The following is a 17,900-nucleotide window of genomic DNA, read 5'->3' on the forward strand; positions in this document are numbered from 1 at the left end:
CCTTTGGCAATCCCTTAGTCAAAGTGATGTGTTCTACCTTAAGATTCTTTCTTCAGTTCTTCTTTAGGAAAATTTCTGGTCTGCTTACCTATTCTCTTTCTGATTTATTTGTCAAGAGACCCCTTCCAGTATCTTTGCCTTCTCACTTTTTTTATGTGTAGTCCTACGGTGGGTGGGGGAGGAGGGATTGAAGAGAACTGAAGTTTCTTTTCAAATTCTTTGTTCATTATTCATTCTGGTCCTTTTTTTTAAACTATTGCTGAAGTAAGAGCAGGAGGGTTGTTTTTGCATGTGAACTGTCATTCATCCATATTAGCAGAAAGTCCTTATAATTATTCCATATCTAGAGTACTGTGTTCAGTTCTGGTTAACACACTTTAAGAAGAATATCAATATGGTAGAAAGTGACTAGAGGAGGGCAACTAGGATTGTGAGGGCTTGAATCTATGTCATCTTATGATTGGTTGATAGAATACTTAATCTGCAGAAAAATTGGGTATGGGGGAAGGAAAAAATACATGATAATTGTGTTCAAGTATGTAAAGGGGTGTCATGTTGGAAAGGCATCAAGCCAGTAGCAATGGACAGAAGCTGCAAAGAGAAGAGTTTGAATTCAATGTTTGGAAAAACTTCCTAACAGTTAGAACTATCCTTTAGTGGAATGGGCTGCCTTGGGAGATAGTGGCTTATACCTCATTAAAGATCTTCAAATCTGGATGGTGATTTTTCAGTTATGTGACAGTAGACATTTCTCTTAACTATGGGTTGACCCAAATAACCTCAGAGATTCTTTTTGACTCTCAAATTCTGTGATTCTGTGACTTCTTTCTATGGAATCAAGGAATTTCTCTCTTTTCCTATTTTAGATACTCTTTACAGAAATAAGGAGAGCACCTGTATTCCTCAGAAATAAAATTTCAAAGAGAGGAATAAGAATAGGGAGAAAAATATGTATGATTTGTAATTCAAAGGCATCTATTTTAAATGCTAGTTCTATTTATTAACCAGCTTTCCATTTTTTTCTGACTATTAGAAGAGTAGATTGACTTTGCCCCCATGGTTCCTATTTTATGGATACACACAAAGAATGTTTTTTTTAAATTATGGCTGATAAGAATATCCTAAAAATTATCTGTGATTTGGCTTTATTAGGCTATGTTTTTTACATAATTCATTGAGAAGGGCTTTTTCAAGTAACTCTCATGACCACTTATCAGCAGGATGAATATTTCTTTTCTTTACTGTTTCTATCTAATGGTTGTCTTGAAATATACATCTTGAAATGTCTTTGTCACACGGTGTTGTAGATAACAAGGAGACAAAACTTGGCAAGAGAGGACTGGCAATTATTGAGGATCCAGTCAGACAAGAGACCAAGTTCATGGAAACAAGTTAAGAGAGAGAGGAATGTGTTGCATATTTCTAAAGTCCAGAAAGTCAGAGAGAGTCAATAAGAGTAACTTGCAAACAGAAAATTGAAAACATGAACTTTGTCCTAGGATAAGAGCTAGTTTTTCTCTGGCATTTTCTTCATGCCTTTTTTGGAGGCACAGATGACCTTAGAACCATGGATTTTACTCCTTTGATGATGTGCCTCTCTCAAAGCAAACAATTCCATATTTATATAGTTTTGAGTTGTTAGGAAATCCTAGCTTGGGCCTACTACTATTTTTTTTTCCATCCTCTGGATCTGAACCACACTATCAGGACAATTTGCTCCTTTTCTCCTTTACTAGGGGTATTTCCAATCACTTGATTGGAAAATGAGTTAAATATCATCAAACTGACCATATCTAGTTGGCCCCAGACCATATTTTAATCCATTCATCCTTAAAATATTTGTACATCTTCAAATCTTCTTGCTACTGCCTCCTTCCCTTTATCCCTGCCCAACTTGCTTAGAATAACACCATCCAGATTAGACTATGTCTCCCATCCTGGTTGACCACCATCGTTCTTCCAATCCATCTGGATGTCTTTCGATCTATCCTATTACCCAATTCATAGCCTTTCCTCTTATGCCATCACCGACTTTGCTTTCCACTTTTTGCTCTTGAACAGAAATAAAATCAATACTATTGTTGCTTCTGGAAAGGAGGTAACAGTGGAGCCCTATAGCTCCATCCCTTAATCTCCTCATCTGTGTGACTCCCCAGACCAAAACTCAAGACTCTAGTAACATTCCCCTACATTTGCTTCTCTTTCTATGAGTTTGGTTCCATGAATGCATGGAGCTTCCCATGAAGTATACCAAGATTTGTATGAATTGATATAATGTGAGATCTGGAAAATAATATGCATGCAATAACAGTGGATGCAACTATCACTGTGGGGAGTGGTAGTGCAGGTGGCCAGAGATAGTCATTACTGTTCTTTCAGCCTTCCCTCCCTTCTTCCCTTTGTCTCCAAAGATCTAATCAGCTATAATCTTTTACAATATATACTAGGGGCAGCATAATGGCCCTTCGGGTTCATGTAGCTTTTTTCTCTGTTGGTTAAAAGAATTTATATTAAAGGGAAAACTGGGTGTACAACTTTTTCTTGGAACGTACTTCAACCCTTGAGGAAGTGGGTTCAATGGATGCTTTATGATAACAAATCTTTTCCAAAATGCCTGTAAGACCAATGTTTCTCTTCTCTGTCAGGACTTGATCCTATTACTATTTCTTTCCCCTCTTATTTGCTGTCCCTATGCTGCTAATTCTTTCTAGCTCATCTCTTAAGGCCTCTACTTTTTCCAATTCATCACCAGACAATCCAATCCCAATTCCAGTTATCTCAGTGAGCTGAGGTAGGATTCTCCTGACTCAACCTTCCTGGTGACACCTGGCAGACTCTGAGCTTGTCTCAATGCAGATTATAGCCTGGTATACACTTTGCCTGGAATTGACATTCTGAAGTTGGGGGAATGGTTCCCTCACTATAGTTTCATCCCTATTCTTGGTGGCATGTTTAATAATCAAAAGTTTTGAAAACACAACAGCAAATCTATGAAATACTTGATTCTGGAACATCTAAAGTTACTATTAAGATAAAGCCATTAGGCTTAGGATTTAGTATAGGTATTCATCAGGGTCCTTTGGTTCTTTGAAATAGTATAAGGACAAATAGATTGAGGGTTTGTGGGAATATTATTCTGGTATTTAGTTAGTATCATACTTGTCTCAACTTTGTTACAATTGGTCAGTGTTTAAAGGATAATCTTTGGACTACTTGGTAAAAATTTTAATTGTTTTAATTGTGAGTTTAATGTAAATACCTTAGTGAAATCCCATCCTCCTGGTGGAGGAATTAATAATGGATTAATGCAAAATATAGGAAACTGGTTTTAATGTGTGATCATGACAATTGACCAAGACACCAATTTTAATTTTGTCAGAATGATAAGATAAATGATCTGGAGTGGTCATTTAAATTGGCTCCAAGGTTCCTTTTGTAGGTAAATGAATGAAAGAAGTCCGAAGAAAGAGAGCCTGGGATGCAGGACTGAAAATGGATGACCCTAAGCCACCAGAGTACTTCCTCAGATCCAGACAGCAGTGTGAAAAGAGACTTTTGGACTTTGAAAGGACAATTGTTTATTGTTTTCTTTTGAATCTCTGTATCTGCACTCATAAAGGGGACTGCCCCCTTATATGTTGTCAATACAATGAGGGTACTTAGAATTAAGAAAAGTGAGAAACTTCAAAAGGTATAAAAGAACAGGGGGGATTTGTGAGGGATAATTTGCAGTGAAGTTTCCCCATTCTGAAAAATCAAATCTAGAGTGGCTTCAGCATCCACTAGGCCTAAGTTTAGAAGTCACCTGACCTTACAGGAATCTGGGACTTAGAGCAATGGAGACCCTCCCCAGTGCCACCTCAGCACAAGATATGCCAAATAAGAACAGAAGTGTTTTCTCAAATGTACATTGGATAATCTACTGTTTCCTTGTTCCAGTACTTGAGGTAGATTGTTGTGCTTAGATCGTATACCTAACTTCCAGCCAATGGAAGAAAAGGGTCAGGAGTGGGGTGGGGGAGAATTCCGCATTAGGGCTTTATAACTTCACAATTTTCTTTTGTAAATTGCTTCTCCCCCCTGACCATTTGTCAGAAGAGTGGCCCTTTCTCAAGATTGTATTAAACCATTCTTTTCTGCTTCCTACCTTGAGAAACCTCTGAGTATGATTTGGGTAAGGATTTCTGTTGCACACAGTTTTTGGGGTGCACACACATACTCAATGAATTTATTTATATTTGTCATCTCTCCTACTAGGGTATAAGCTCATTGAGGAAAGGCCCTGGGTCTTATTCATCTGTGTAATCCTCAACTTCCAGCACATAGTAGGTCTTTGATAAATGCTAAACTGAATAAATGCAGAAAGTTTCATGGGAAAAAATACTAAAAAAAAAGTCATTTTTCTTTCTATTATTCCTATTAACAAATCATTGTAAAGAAAACTATGGCAGAGTATAAAATTCACAGACATTTGTTTTTAGAAGATAGTACACTGCTATTTGACCTTGGGCAAATCACTTGACCTTTAGTTAACCTGAGTTTCTCCATATGCAAAATGGAGATAATTATACTACCTGACTCCAAGGTTGTGAAGAAGATGCTTTATAAACTATAAAGCACTAAAGAAGTGTGAATTATTGATAGAGTATTTTGTGGGAATTGTACTGTAGAGAGAATTGTATTGAATGGGAAGAGACAGAGAACCAGAAATTAAGTTACTTGCCCAAGGTCATATAGCTTGTGAAAAATGAATTTGGGACTAACACTAAGGTTTCCTGAGCCCTAGTCCAGTGATTTTTCCTCTGTTCTCCAATTCTCTCTGTCTCTCTCTCACAGGACAGCAGTCTTCAACACCTGTAGTGGACACTCAGTACGGAAAAGTCCAAGGCAAACTGGAGAGCCTGCAAGGATTTGACAAAACTGTCAACGTTTTCCTGGGTGTCCCTTTTGCCAAGGCTCCTCTTGGGCCCCTGAGATTCACTCCACCACAGCCTGCAGAGCCCTGGGACTATGTGAAAAGCACCGCTACTTACCCACCCATGTAAGTCATCAGTCTTCAGCTTCTTCTGAGGATGGGAGGCGTTAAGAGAACATGGAGAATCATGCTCGTTGCCCTTGAATGATTTTTGCTTTGCTCCAGAACCCTCTGCTTTATTCAATGAGAAATATTCCTGTTCATTTAACCTGCTCATTCCAGAGCTTAAGACCTGTCAGAGATTGCAGGGTCTCTTGTAGGGAAACCTATCAGGTCTGCATGGTGGGCTTCCCTAAAACTGTGAAATGATTGGCCTGCCCTGGGGGTGTGGGTGTGCCAGCCAAACAAACAGATAAGAGAACTGCTTCCAGGTGACACCAGTATTCCTAAGAGCTCTTCAGCTTATTTCCTTCATGGAATTAGAAGGCACTGCCCCTTGCCTCTTTTGTATGTGGCCATTTTATCTACTGAAGGGGAACGCTGCCAAACACAATGGCACATGAGCTTCATCTCTATTCTTCCCTCATGCCCAGGACTGCTCCTGAGCCATAAAACCTTTGTCATTGGTGAGCCCTTTAAATCAGATAATTTAGGTGACAGGTGGTGGGTCTGATCTTTGATCACTGACATCTATAGAGCACAAGGAGCACCTGGGAGAGTCACAACAGATCCCCAAGGAAGTTAGGGACAGCTCAAGGGCATTGGGAGGACACTAAGTAGAAATGGAGCATGAAGACTTCTTTTTACTATGTATGTTCATGACTGGCCCTGGACATATCTCAATATCTCCCAAAGGGACCTAATGTCTTCAGGCCCTCTCTCTCATTACAATCCTCTTTCTACATACCATTCTTATGTCCCTAAACCTAAATGATATATATATAATGTTAGATTTTGAAGAGACATTAGAAATCATCTAATATAAACCCTTCGTGATCTAGAGGAAGAAAATGGTATCTAGACAGGGAGTGGCCTGCCCAAAGTCAAATTGAAAATAAGTAGTCCATATTATGAACTGAAAAAAAAAATCATTCAAAGCCAAATCACAGTTAACCTTTCCATGAAAGAATTAATGTAAGGAATTGAGAGAGGAATCAAAGACCCTGAGTTAACACCCTGGCTCTGCTCCAACCTATGTGACCTTAATCAAGTCACTTAACCTCTTTAGGCTTCAATTTCCTCAACTGTAAAATGAAGGGGTTGATGACCTCCAAGGTCCCTTCCAGCCCCAAACTCATTATGATCTGTGATCTTTGAGTCCATGGCCTCAAGTAAAATTTTCCAGAGGTGCTGCCCTGTGGGACTACAGAAAAGGGCACTGAATGTAGAGACGGAAACCAGGAGTCTCTGCTGTGCCACTTTTTTGTATGCACTTGCCAATCAATGTGTTAATCAAGGAGCACTTATTATATACCCATTGTTTTCTCTGGACCTTTAGTTTCCCCATCTGTAAAATGAAGTGGTTGAGCTGGATAATCTCTAAGGTCTCTTGTATTTTATCTATATCTATAATGATGAAAATAAATGGTGTTTTTGTCATGTTTCATTGCACAGGTGTGCCCAAGACCTACCTTCTGGACAGTTACTCTCTGACCTTTTTACCAACCGGGAAGAAAAAATTTCCTTGAAAATGTCTGAAGACTGTTTATACCTTAATATTTATACCCCTGCTGATCTATCAAAGAAGACCAGGTTACCTGTAAGGAGGCTATGGATGGGTCTTACTATGTCTTTGGAGATGATGGTTTATTGTCTTTACATGCATGTGCAATAGAAGAGGATAGAGGAAGGGCCCTCAGTCTGGGAGGGGAACAGACGATTGGCATGCTGATTTACCCTTTGGTTCTCAGCAGTCAGGTTGTGTGGCCTTTTAAAGACACTTAGCTTCTCTCTCTTCACCTCAATTTCCTGTATTAGTGTATCCTGGGAGAGTGGTGGAAAACTCATAGTGGTAACTGAGAGTAAAATCTACACGTAACTTACATTTGTAAAACTATTTCCATCCACACTATTTTATTCAATCCTAGGGACAAATGTTATTTTCCCCACTTGACAAACCTAGATCCAGAGAGTGACCAAAGATCACACAGATGGTTAATGGTATCTCCAATTATCAGATTTCTTGAAATGGATGTCCCATAGACATCTTAAACTCAACATGTACAAAACTGACCCCATTATCTTTTCCCCCAAAACCACCCCTCTTCATAATTTCCTTATTCCTTTCAAGGGCGCCACCATCCTTCTAGTCACCCAGGTTTGCAATCTAGCTGCTGTTCTCAACTCCTCATTCTACCCTTAACCTCCCATATCCAATCTGATGCTAAGGCTTGTCGATTTTACCTTTGTAACATTTCTTGCATAAGGTGCCTTTTCTCCTCTAAAACTACCACCACCCTGGCAGAGGCCCTCATCATTTCACACCTGGTCTATTGCAATAGACTTTTGGCCTCCTGGTTGGTCTTGTCACAAGTCTCTCCCCACTCCAGTTCATGCTCTGCTCAGCAGCAAAATGACTTTCCTAAAGCACAGAACTGACTGTGCCATTTCTCTACACAATAAACTCCAGTGACTCTCTATCACTTCTATGATCAAACATAAAATCCTCTATTTGCCATTTAAAGCTTTTCATAATCTCCCCCACACACATACCTTTCCAGCTTCCTTATACCTTATTACCACCCCCCGCAACCTCGCTCTGAGATCCAGAGATAATGACCTCCATCTCTCGGCCCCAGGCATTTTCTCTGACTGTCCCTCAAGTTCTCCTTCATCATCTCAGTCTCCTAGCTTCCTTCAAGTCCCAGCTAAAATCAGACTTTCTGCAGGAAACTTTTTCCAATCCCCCTTGATTCCAGTGGTTTCCTTCTACTGATCATTTCCAATTTATACTGCATATAACTTATTTGTACCTTGCTGTTTACTTGTCTCATGCATTGAACGGTGAACTCCTTGAGAATAGGGACCATCATTTGCCCTTCCTTATATCCCCATAGTTTAGCACAGTGCCTGGCATATGGAAAGTGTTATGTAAATGTTAGTTATTATTTTTATCATTTATATAGCACTTACTATGTGGCAGGTACTAGTCTAAGAACTTTATAATTATTATCTCATTTGAACCTCAAGACAAATCCAGGAGGTGGGTGCTATTAGTATCACCATTTTACAGACAAGAAAACTAAGGCAAACAGATTAAGTGACTTGTCCAGGGTCTCAGAGCTAGGAAGTGTTTGAGACTAAATTTGAACTCAGATCTTCCTGATTCCAGACTTAGTGCTCTATATACTGAGTCACCTAGCTGTCATCATCATCATTATTGTTGCTTATTGACCAGCTGGAAGAAGTGAAACTGATAATATCACAGAATCTCAGAGTTCACCAGTAGCTCATGGAACATCAAGTCAAAAGTGACTGAGCAAGAACTTTTTCTAGATCTCTAACATGTGGTCATCCAGGCTCTGTTCAAAGTCTTCCATTGAGGGGGAACCCACCACCTTTTGAGGCAGCCAAATCTCTCAGTAATTCCTCCTCAATATTATGAGTTCTGCTTTCTCTGACAAAACAGGAAAAGTCTCATCCCTCTCCCATACGATAAAGGATAAAGAATAAAATTAAGATTGCTTTGGTATAGAAGAGTGGTATTAAACTCAGAAATAGGGTTAAAACACACGTAAGGATCCCTATAGGCTATATATTGACTTGGAAAACCACATCTTAACATTTTATTGTTCAGTCATTTTGTTCACTTTGAACTCTTCATGAACCTATTTGGGATTTTCTCAGCAAGGAGTGGTTTGCCATTTCCTTCTCCAATTCATTTTACAGATGAGGAAATTGAATCAGAGTTAAGGGACTCTTGCCCAGGATCAAACTTGAATGGGAAGCATTAGATGTTCTTCCCAATTAATTAAGTCCAAAGAGCTAAGGTCTGCCTTTTTTGTCTCTGTTTATTGCTTTCCATCATCTTATACTAGAGCTACCAAAGAACAAGCTGGTTCATGGGAGTGGTAGAAAGCCACTAAAAGCAGGGAATACTCCCTGGAGTATTTATTTCTTCTATCCTAGGGTGTGCTGGAGCCTGCTCAGACTGCCTAGTAGCCTCCAATTATTCATTTTTATGCACTTCAGAAATCCACAAATGCTACAAAGCAGCACTAGGTTATTTTGTTGATTGATCTAAGTAATGGAGAAAATGTTAAACAGATTAAAGTTGAGTGTATTATGTAATTTTTTTTCTATTCAGAGAAACATTTACCAGCATACATTTGTTTTTGTTTATCCATCAGAGGACAGTCAGAAGCAGAATGTTTGAGCTGAAAAAAAAATGGAGATCACTTATTACAACATTCTCATTTTCTCTTTGGTATAAAATGAGGCTTGTAAAAGGAAGGGAATTTGTTTAAGTTCTTATAATAAGTTAGTGGAAGCGCTAAGAGTAGAATCCAAGTCTCCTAGTTCCCATACCTATTTTCCTACACAGTACTGACTCTCTAGATATCACTGGAAGGAAGACAATGAAAATAATACTAGATTTGTAGGCAAGAGATCTAGGTTTAAATCTGACCCTGCCTTTGTGACTTCAAGTAAGTCATTTAACCTGTCAGGGCACCAGTTATATTATCTGTAAAATGAGGGGGTTGGACAAAGGGACGTTCCACTTCTAAGACTGAACAAATGAAAATACCACCTGATCTGAGTGATTTAGATATTACTTCATATCTCTGAAAGTAGGGCTAGAATAAGTGACCTCTTGAGAGTTTTCTCAACTCTGGGTTTCTGTAACTCATATGATTCTTCTTTACTTCCCCAGGTGATGGTGTGGATCCATGGAGGGGGTCTTTTGGTGGGTGCTGCATCAACCTATGATGGGCTAGCCCTGTCAGCTCTTGAGAATGTCGTAGTGGTGGCCATTCAGTATCGCCTGGGAATCTTTGGATTCTTTAGGTAAGATCCACTCATCTTGAATAACACTGAGCAGTATGGACCTGCACTAGACACTATCCAGATCCAAAATACTGTGATTTTTCCATGGCAAGTACTCTTAAGAAACCATTGACGCATGAATATGGTGACTCACCCTGGAAGAGAGCATTTCTATGTGCTTTTTGGAACTTGGCCTACACATGGGTCCTGTTAGACTTTTTCTTTAATTTAGTCTTCTTAATGTCACAGACTGTGGCATGACATCTGTCATAATATCAGCATCTAACAATGATTGCCAGGGGTCACTGTTGTCCCAGAAATGAAGTAGTGAAGAAAGAGCATTGAATTTGAAGAGGATCTGACTTCAAATTCTCCCTCAGTCACTTACTCCCCCAGCAAATCATTTAACTTCCTCTATTCTCGTTTACCTCAGGCAAAATGAGGTAGTTGTATTAAATGGCCTCTAAGGGCCCTGAGCTCTAAATCTATAATCTTATCATCCTAAAATTGGTCAGATGTAGTTGGGAGTACCAGTCAGTATCATTGAATTAAGTGTTTTGTATTGAATACCTGTTATTCATTAAGTTAATCAATTAATAAGCATTTATTAAGGCACTTCTAGGCCCAGCCCTCAAGGATACATTCTATTAGAGCAGAAACGATGTCTATATACAGAATAAATACAAAGTAAGCAGAAGGTACTTTTTTGGGGTGAGGAAACTGGAATGTAGTAGCTGCTTAATAAATGTTTATCTCTGCCTAAAGCAGGGGCTTAAAATCCCTTAAAAAAAGTGAATGCCAGTGTAACAAATTCTGTATTAAGGAGCAATTTAGTTAAATTCAGAGAGGCTAATCAACATTGCTGGACATCAAGTTAAGATTCAAATTAAGATAATTGTGTGGAGGAGTTGTAATCTGTGTTGGTAGAAATCATAGCTCTTTTAACATTTGTACTGTGCATTCACTTCAGTCATGTTTGACTCTTTGTGACCCCATTTGGAGTTTTCTTGGCAAAGATACTGGAGTGGTTTGCTTTTCCTTCTCCAGCTCATTTTACAGATGAAGAAACTGAGGCAAACTGTGTTAAGTGGCTTGCCCAAGGTCACACAGCTAGTAAGGGTCTGAGAGTAGATTTGAACTCAGGAAGATGAGTCTTCCTGACTCCAGGCTAGGTCCTCTATCCATTGTGCCACCTAGAGGCCCTTTTGACATATTGAATTTTAAGTACCAGATACAAAATAATAATATCTATCTCTGTCCTAGGCCCTGAAGCAGATATAAAAATGTTGGGCCTATCTGTTGAACTGGAGGAAGTCACCACTTAACTGGGAAGATGATGTACATTTGAAAAAATTACTTTAACAGTACAAGGAAATTTGTGCCAAATGGGATCATCTGCCTGGCAGGGACTTTAGAACTCATCTACTATAACCCCCTCATTTTATGGATAAGGAAACTAAGGCCCAGAGAAGTTAAGCAACTTGCCCTAGGCTATAAATAAAGGTTAGTAAATGAACTAGGGTCTTCTGACTCCAAGTCCAGCTCTGCAGAGTGATAAGTGTTCAAATAAGGGAGAAATCACTGGCCTAGAATAATAAAGAGAGGCTTCTTGGAGAATTTGGAACACGATCAGAAAGGTCAGAAGAAGGCATTCTGGGGAGGAAAACAACATGAGAAAAAGGAATGTTCTGAATCAAAAGGAAGAATCAGTTGACCTTGAGCAAAAACCACTGTGTCTGTGGAGGGCAACAGTGGTGTTTATGAGAATGTTCTAACATTGAGTATAGATATACAAAGAGAAGAACCACTAACTTTTACCCCAAGGGAGTTGGGGGAATAGCAGTCCTGGGAGAAAAGCACTAAGAAGAGAGAAGTCTGGAGATGCCAAGGCATGCTTATGGTGCTCACCAAAAGGAGAACAAGTTATTTTATTTTTTTTTTATTAAATTCTGGTTTGTTTCATTCATTTCTGCAAGATTTTGGGTTACAAATTTTCTGCCTGTTTTTCCTCTAACCACCTCCTCAAAATAGTGGTCCCCCAGGATATCTCCTTCTATTTCCCAATTACATGTAAAATAGTAATAAGAATAGTATATATATTCTATTTTATTTTTTTAAACACTTGCTTTTAAATCTTTGAATTCCAGATTCATTCCCTTCCTCCCTTGTCACCCACCCTTACTGGGAAGATAAGCAATTCAATATAGGTTGCACATGTATAGCTAATGCAAAACATTACCATAGTAGAAACATAGTAGAAGACTGCCTATATTTCCCTCCCTCCTATCCCACCTCCCACTTGTTCTATTCTCTACTTTGATCCCATCCCTTTTAAAAAGTGGGTGCTTCCAACTTCCCTCCCCGCAAGCCTGCCCTCCCTTCCATTATCCCCCCTCTCATCCCCTTCTCCCCTACTCTCCTGTAGGGTGAGACACCCTATTTAATGTGTATGTCATTCCCTCCCTGAGACAAATTCAATGAGTATAAGGTTGACCCATTCCCTTATGCCTTCCTGTTCTTCCCCTCCATTGTACCCATTTTCCCTTGCCTTTTCTATATGAGATAGTTTACCCCATTCTGTCTCTCCCCATCTCCTCTCATTATATTCCTCTCTCACCTCTTAATTTCACTTTTTAAGTATCATCTCTTCCTATTAAATTGGTTCTGTGCCCTCTATCTATGTATACCTGTAAACATATATATATATATACATTCACATATGTAATCATACACCTATATACCCTCCAATAAAGACTCTCTCTATATATGTGTATGTACATATATATATATATATATATATATATATATACACATATATTTATATTTCCTTCAACTATTTTCATCCTGAGAAAAGTTTCATCAGTTACAATTATCGTTTTTCCATGTAGGAATATAAATAGTTCAACTTTGATAAGTTATTTATGATTTCTTTTCCCTGTTTACCTTCTCATGCTTCTTTTGCTTCTTGTATCTGAATGTCAAATTTTCTATTCAACTCTGGTTTTTTCTTCAAGAATACTTGAAAGTCCTCTATTCCACTGAATGACCATATTTTCCCCTGAAACATGATACTCACTTTTGCTGGGTAGGTAATTTTTGGTTTTAATCCCAGCTCCTTTGACCTCTGGAATATCATATTCCAGGCCCTTCAATCATTCAATGTAGAAGCTGCCAGATCCTGGGTTATCCTGATTGTGTTTCCACAATATTCAAATTGTTTCTTCCTGGCTGCTTGAAGCATTCTCACCTTGATCTGGGAATTCTGGAATCTGGCTATAATATTCCTAGGAGTTTTCTTTTTGAGATCTTTTTCAGGAGGTGATCAGTGGATTCTTTCAACCTCTATTTTGCCTTCTGGTTCTAAAACATCAGGGCAGTTTTCCTTGAGAATTTCTTGGAGGATGATTTCTAGGTTCTTTCCCTGATCATGGCTTTGAGGCAGTCCAATAATTTTTAAATTCTCTCTCCTGGATCTATTTTCCAGATCAGTGGTTTTTCCCATTAGATATTTCTCATTGACTTCTATTCTTTCATTTGTTTGGATCTGTTTAACAGCATCTTGATTTCTCCTCAAGTCACTAGCTTCCCTTTGGTCCATTCTAAACCTGAGGGAATGATTCTCCTCAGTGAACTTTTGAGATTCTTTTTCCATCTGGCAAATTTGGCTTTTTAAGGCATTCCTCTCCTCACTGACTTTTTGAACCTTTTTTGCCATTTGAGTTAGGCTGCTTTTTAAGGTGTTATTTTCCACCGTCAGGCTGTTGACTCATATTTCATCATTTCCTTGCATCGTTCTAATTTCTCTTCCCAATTCTTCCTCCACTTCTCTTATTTGCTTCTTAAGGTCCTCTATGGCCTGTAACCAGATTGTATTTTCCTTTGAAGCTTTTGGTGCAGGAGTTCTGACTTCACTATCTTCTTCCTGCTCCATGCTTTGATCCTTTTTGTCCCCAAAATAGGAGTCTAATGTTGGATTCTTCTGTTTGCTTTGTTTCCTTTGCCTGGTCATGTCTCCCCTCAGTCACTTGACCCCTGGGCTTTTTGGCACAGTAGGACACTGCCACCAGACAGGGGAACTTCCATCCCAAATTCTGGGGTTTTCTCAGCTGCCAGAGGTATTAGTTGGGTGCCCTCTATGAAGCCTCCACCCACTCAGGCAAGCTGCTCAAACACTCCAGGACCTCCACCCTAGACCAAAATTCAGATACAAGCAGGTTAAAGCAAGAGCGATGACCCCTCAGACTGGTTGCTTGGTTCCCCAGAAGTCTGCAGGCCAGGAGCTGAAGCTGCAATGTGGTGCAGGCTGCACCAAGGCATCTCAGTGGCTTCTCACCCAGGGGCAAAAGCCGATGCTCTCCCAACTACTAGTCCCAAAGTCCAGACTGCACTGACCTCTCACTTTGTCCTTCGCATCTATGTGTTGATAATTCTGGAAATGGCCACAGCTGCTGCTGATCTGTAGTCCCTGCCTGTGGCTGGTCAGACCTGCCCTGGAGCTAAAGCCTTGGTGTGGGGCTGGGCTTGGCTCCCAGAGTGCCGTGCTGGCCAATTCCTGCTGGCCAACAGGGCTGTCCTCAGTGGGAGGTTAGCTTCTCTGTGTCATTTTGTGGTTCTGTAGCCCCAAAGTTTGTTCAGAGTCCCCTTTTACATGAATTGGGGAAGGTGCAAGCTGGAGCCACACAGAGGTCCTGTTTCTACTCTGCCATCTTGATTCTGCCTCAACTTATTCTCTTGTTCCTCATCCCCACCACTCTCTCTCTCACATACACACACACACACACACACACACACACATACACACAGGAAAGAAATATGCTCCATGCCCTAGGTATTGGTTAAGTAAGGAAAAGAACCATTTTCCTCATGCTAGTTATGACTTTGGCATAAGTATGGTATGGTGAGAGACTACAAGGAGATGAGCACCAAAGAAGTAGAGATTTTAGGGGCAGCTAGGTGGCACAGTGAATAGAGCATTGGCCCTGGAGTCAAGAGAACCTGAGTTCAAATCCAGCCTCAGACACTTAACACTTACTAGCCATGTGACCTTGGGGCAAGTCACTTAACCCCAATTGCCCTCCAAAAAGCAAAAAAAAAAAAGAAGAAGAAGTGGAGATTTCATCTTGATCATTTTGGGGGATTGTTAACAATCTTGATAGAGCCCCCAGAGGGCAATGTGGGTAGGAAGTTAACTGGAAATCAAGCACATATTACCTGTACTCAATAAAACATATTATGAAGGAAACAAAAGGGGAGAGAGGGAATGAATAAGAATTTATTAATCGCCTGCTAAGGGTCAGGCACTTTGCTAAGTGATTTTTATAAATATTATCTCATTTGGTTTTTATCTTGCCTATAAGGTAAATGCTATTATTCCCACCATTTTACAATTAAGTAAACTGAGGTAGCCAGAGGCTAAATAATTTGTCAAAGGTCTCACAGCTACTAAGTGAATAAAACCCACATACATGACAAATATGTAAAAAAAAAAAGTGGGGAAGTGACCTGGATTCACTAGAGGGGTAGCTCAGCATTATTCACTATTTCTGATATCACAAACTTGTCATGCCTGATTATTGGCCCTGCTCTTGACTTGTGGCTGTTTCTCTGAAATCCATTCTCTGTCTTTTGCATTCATTGTATAACTCCTGTCTCCTCTCTATTGCAGCACTGGAGATGAACATGCCCGGGGAAATTGGGGTTACTTAGATCAAGTGGCTGCACTCCAGTGGGTCCAGAAGAACATTGACAATTTTGGAGGAGATCCAGACTCAGTCACCATCTTTGGGGAGTCAGCAGGAGGTGTCAGTGTTTCAACATTGGTGAGCTTCCAAGGGTATTATGCCTTGACTCAGGAGGAGGTAGTCAATTAGTAGGGTCTTTCCTATCCCTTCTCTCTTCTTTTCCTCTTAACTACCTATTTTCCCTTTTCTTATTTATTCCACAAACATTTATTAAATGACTACTGTGTACAGAGGATTGAGGTAATGGAAAAATGCAAATTTATTTAATTTATTGTGCCTATACTCAGATAGAGGGAAAAGACCCAAACATTGATGACTATAATATACAATATTCCATTTAAGTGCTTTGAAAACGTGTTGATAAAAGAGTTCCATGAAGTCCAAGGGGAGGGGAAAGTTATTGACTGACTTGGGGGATTCAAAAGGCTTCATGGTCAAGGTAGCATTTAAAAACTCGGTGGGGTAAAAAAGATTGTTTTTGTCCTCCATTTTCTTTATTGTTGTTTCTTGTTTTCTTTGTCATCTCCTCTGCCTCTTGGCTCATTCTCTTCTTTTACTTGTCTCTCCATTTTTCTCTCCCTGTCTAATTGAGCCTGGCAATGGGGGTGGTAGGAATGGCAAAGGCATTTTGCTAATTAAAGACAACTTTTCCAGTTCCTTTTCCTCATCACACATTGTATAAGGGAAGCTATTTGTTTTGTTATTTTCCTTGAATAATATTTTCCCAATTACAGGTAAAAATAATTTTTAATATTCATTTTTAAAATTTTTGAGTTCCAAATTCTTTCCCTCTCCTTCCCTTCCCCTGAGGTGGTAAGCAAGATAGGATTTATTGTTGATAGAGCTGTGATCTACCCATTCTGAAAATGAATTTGGAATTGTACCGAGAAAGAACCTGAAACTATTCCTACCCCTTAACCTAGAAATCCCACTGCTAGGTATAAATCCCACAAGGATGTTCTTATTTCCTTGTACTAATGTTCCTATATTTCTTGCCATGTTTGTTTGAATTCTTAAGTTTTGCAATTTCTTACTGCACAACAATATTCTATTACATTCATATACCATAGTTTGTCTATTTTTGTTTTTCTTTTTTCCATCAGTCAGCTGGCACTCTGTCCCTGGCTTTTTGCCACCACAAAGTGATGCTATGAATTTTTGGGGGGTGCATATACTAGGCTTTTGTTTCTATCTTTGGTTTCCCTTAGGGTTTATATGCCCACTAAAAAAAAGTCTGGGTCAAAGGATATAGATAGTTTTCTTACATAATTCCAAACTGATATCAGGAATGAATGAACATTCTCACAGTTCCACTAGCAATGTATTAGTTTGCATTTTCCCATACCCATATTTCCAACATTGATGTCACTTTTTTTTTTCATCTTTGCCAGTCTTCATGGTTTGAGGTCCACTCACTGTTGTAATTTTATATTTCTCTTGCTATTAGGGATTTAGTCCATCACCCATCTCTGTGCCTTTGTACTGATTGCTCCCCCTCCCCTCCCTTCCATGCCTGGAATGCTCCCTCTTCTTCTCTCTGCTTGCCTTTAACAATCTTTAGTTGTTAGCAAAATTTACTGAAAGCATCACTTTCTGCATGAGCCCTTTCCTGATCTCCCCATGTTAATGCTTTCCCCACAAAAATTACCTTATATCTGCTTTGTGTGTGTTCTATGTGTACCAGTGTATGTGCAGATTGTTTCTTCTGTTAAGCTTCTTGAAGCTGGGGATGATTTCACTTTTGTCTTTGAATTATTCCCCAAGTCCAACCCTTGGGTTCTGGTACTTTAATAAGTGCTTATTAATGAACTGATTGATTTTTATTTCTTCTTTTGAAAATTCTTCTCATACATTTCTGTTGGGGAATACATCTTTATGTTATATATTTTTATCTATTCCCTAAATATCTTGGATGTAAAATTCATTATCAGTGATGCTTAAAGTAAGTATTTCCTGACTCTCTCATTTCTTTTCTAATTTTACTTTCATATATGTTATTTGTGTAATTTAAAAATTATGTAGTCATCATTGCCTATTTTTTCTTTTATAATCTTCTCTATCCCTAAGTTAGCTAATAATTCCAATTAATTATAAGCCCACTCATCATGATCTTATTCTCTTCTATTTGTGTGTGTTATGACATTTTATGTTTGGCTTTCATATCCGTTATGTGCATATTGTGATATATATATATATGTGTGTGTGTGTGTGTATATATATATATATATATATATATATATATATATATATATATATAT

The 17,900-nt window shown here is 39.0% G+C and overlaps 1 protein-coding gene across 3 annotated transcripts in view; it reads left to right on the plus strand.

The window, feature by feature from the left end:
* The window catches only part of LOC138157035 (liver carboxylesterase 1-like), a 64,352-nt gene that overhangs the window by 10,737 nt on the left and 35,715 nt on the right, over positions 1 to 17,900 (plus strand). For all 3 annotated transcript variants that reach the window (XM_069082455.1, XM_069082456.1, XM_069082454.1), the window contains 4 exons: positions 4,837 to 5,041; positions 6,530 to 6,674; positions 9,789 to 9,922; positions 15,567 to 15,720. In XM_069082455.1, the coding sequence (XP_068938556.1) occupies positions 4,837 to 5,041; positions 6,530 to 6,674; positions 9,789 to 9,922; positions 15,567 to 15,720 (638 nt within the window). The remainder of the gene's footprint in view (positions 1 to 4,836; positions 5,042 to 6,529; positions 6,675 to 9,788; positions 9,923 to 15,566; positions 15,721 to 17,900) is intronic.

The sequence above is a fragment of the Petaurus breviceps genome, unplaced genomic scaffold (assembly GCF_028583685.1).
Source record: "Petaurus breviceps papuanus isolate PSGF00001 unplaced genomic scaffold, PetGlider_PUasm1.0 171, whole genome shotgun sequence".
NCBI classification, from domain to species: Eukaryota; Metazoa; Chordata; class Mammalia; order Diprotodontia; family Petauridae; genus Petaurus; species Petaurus breviceps.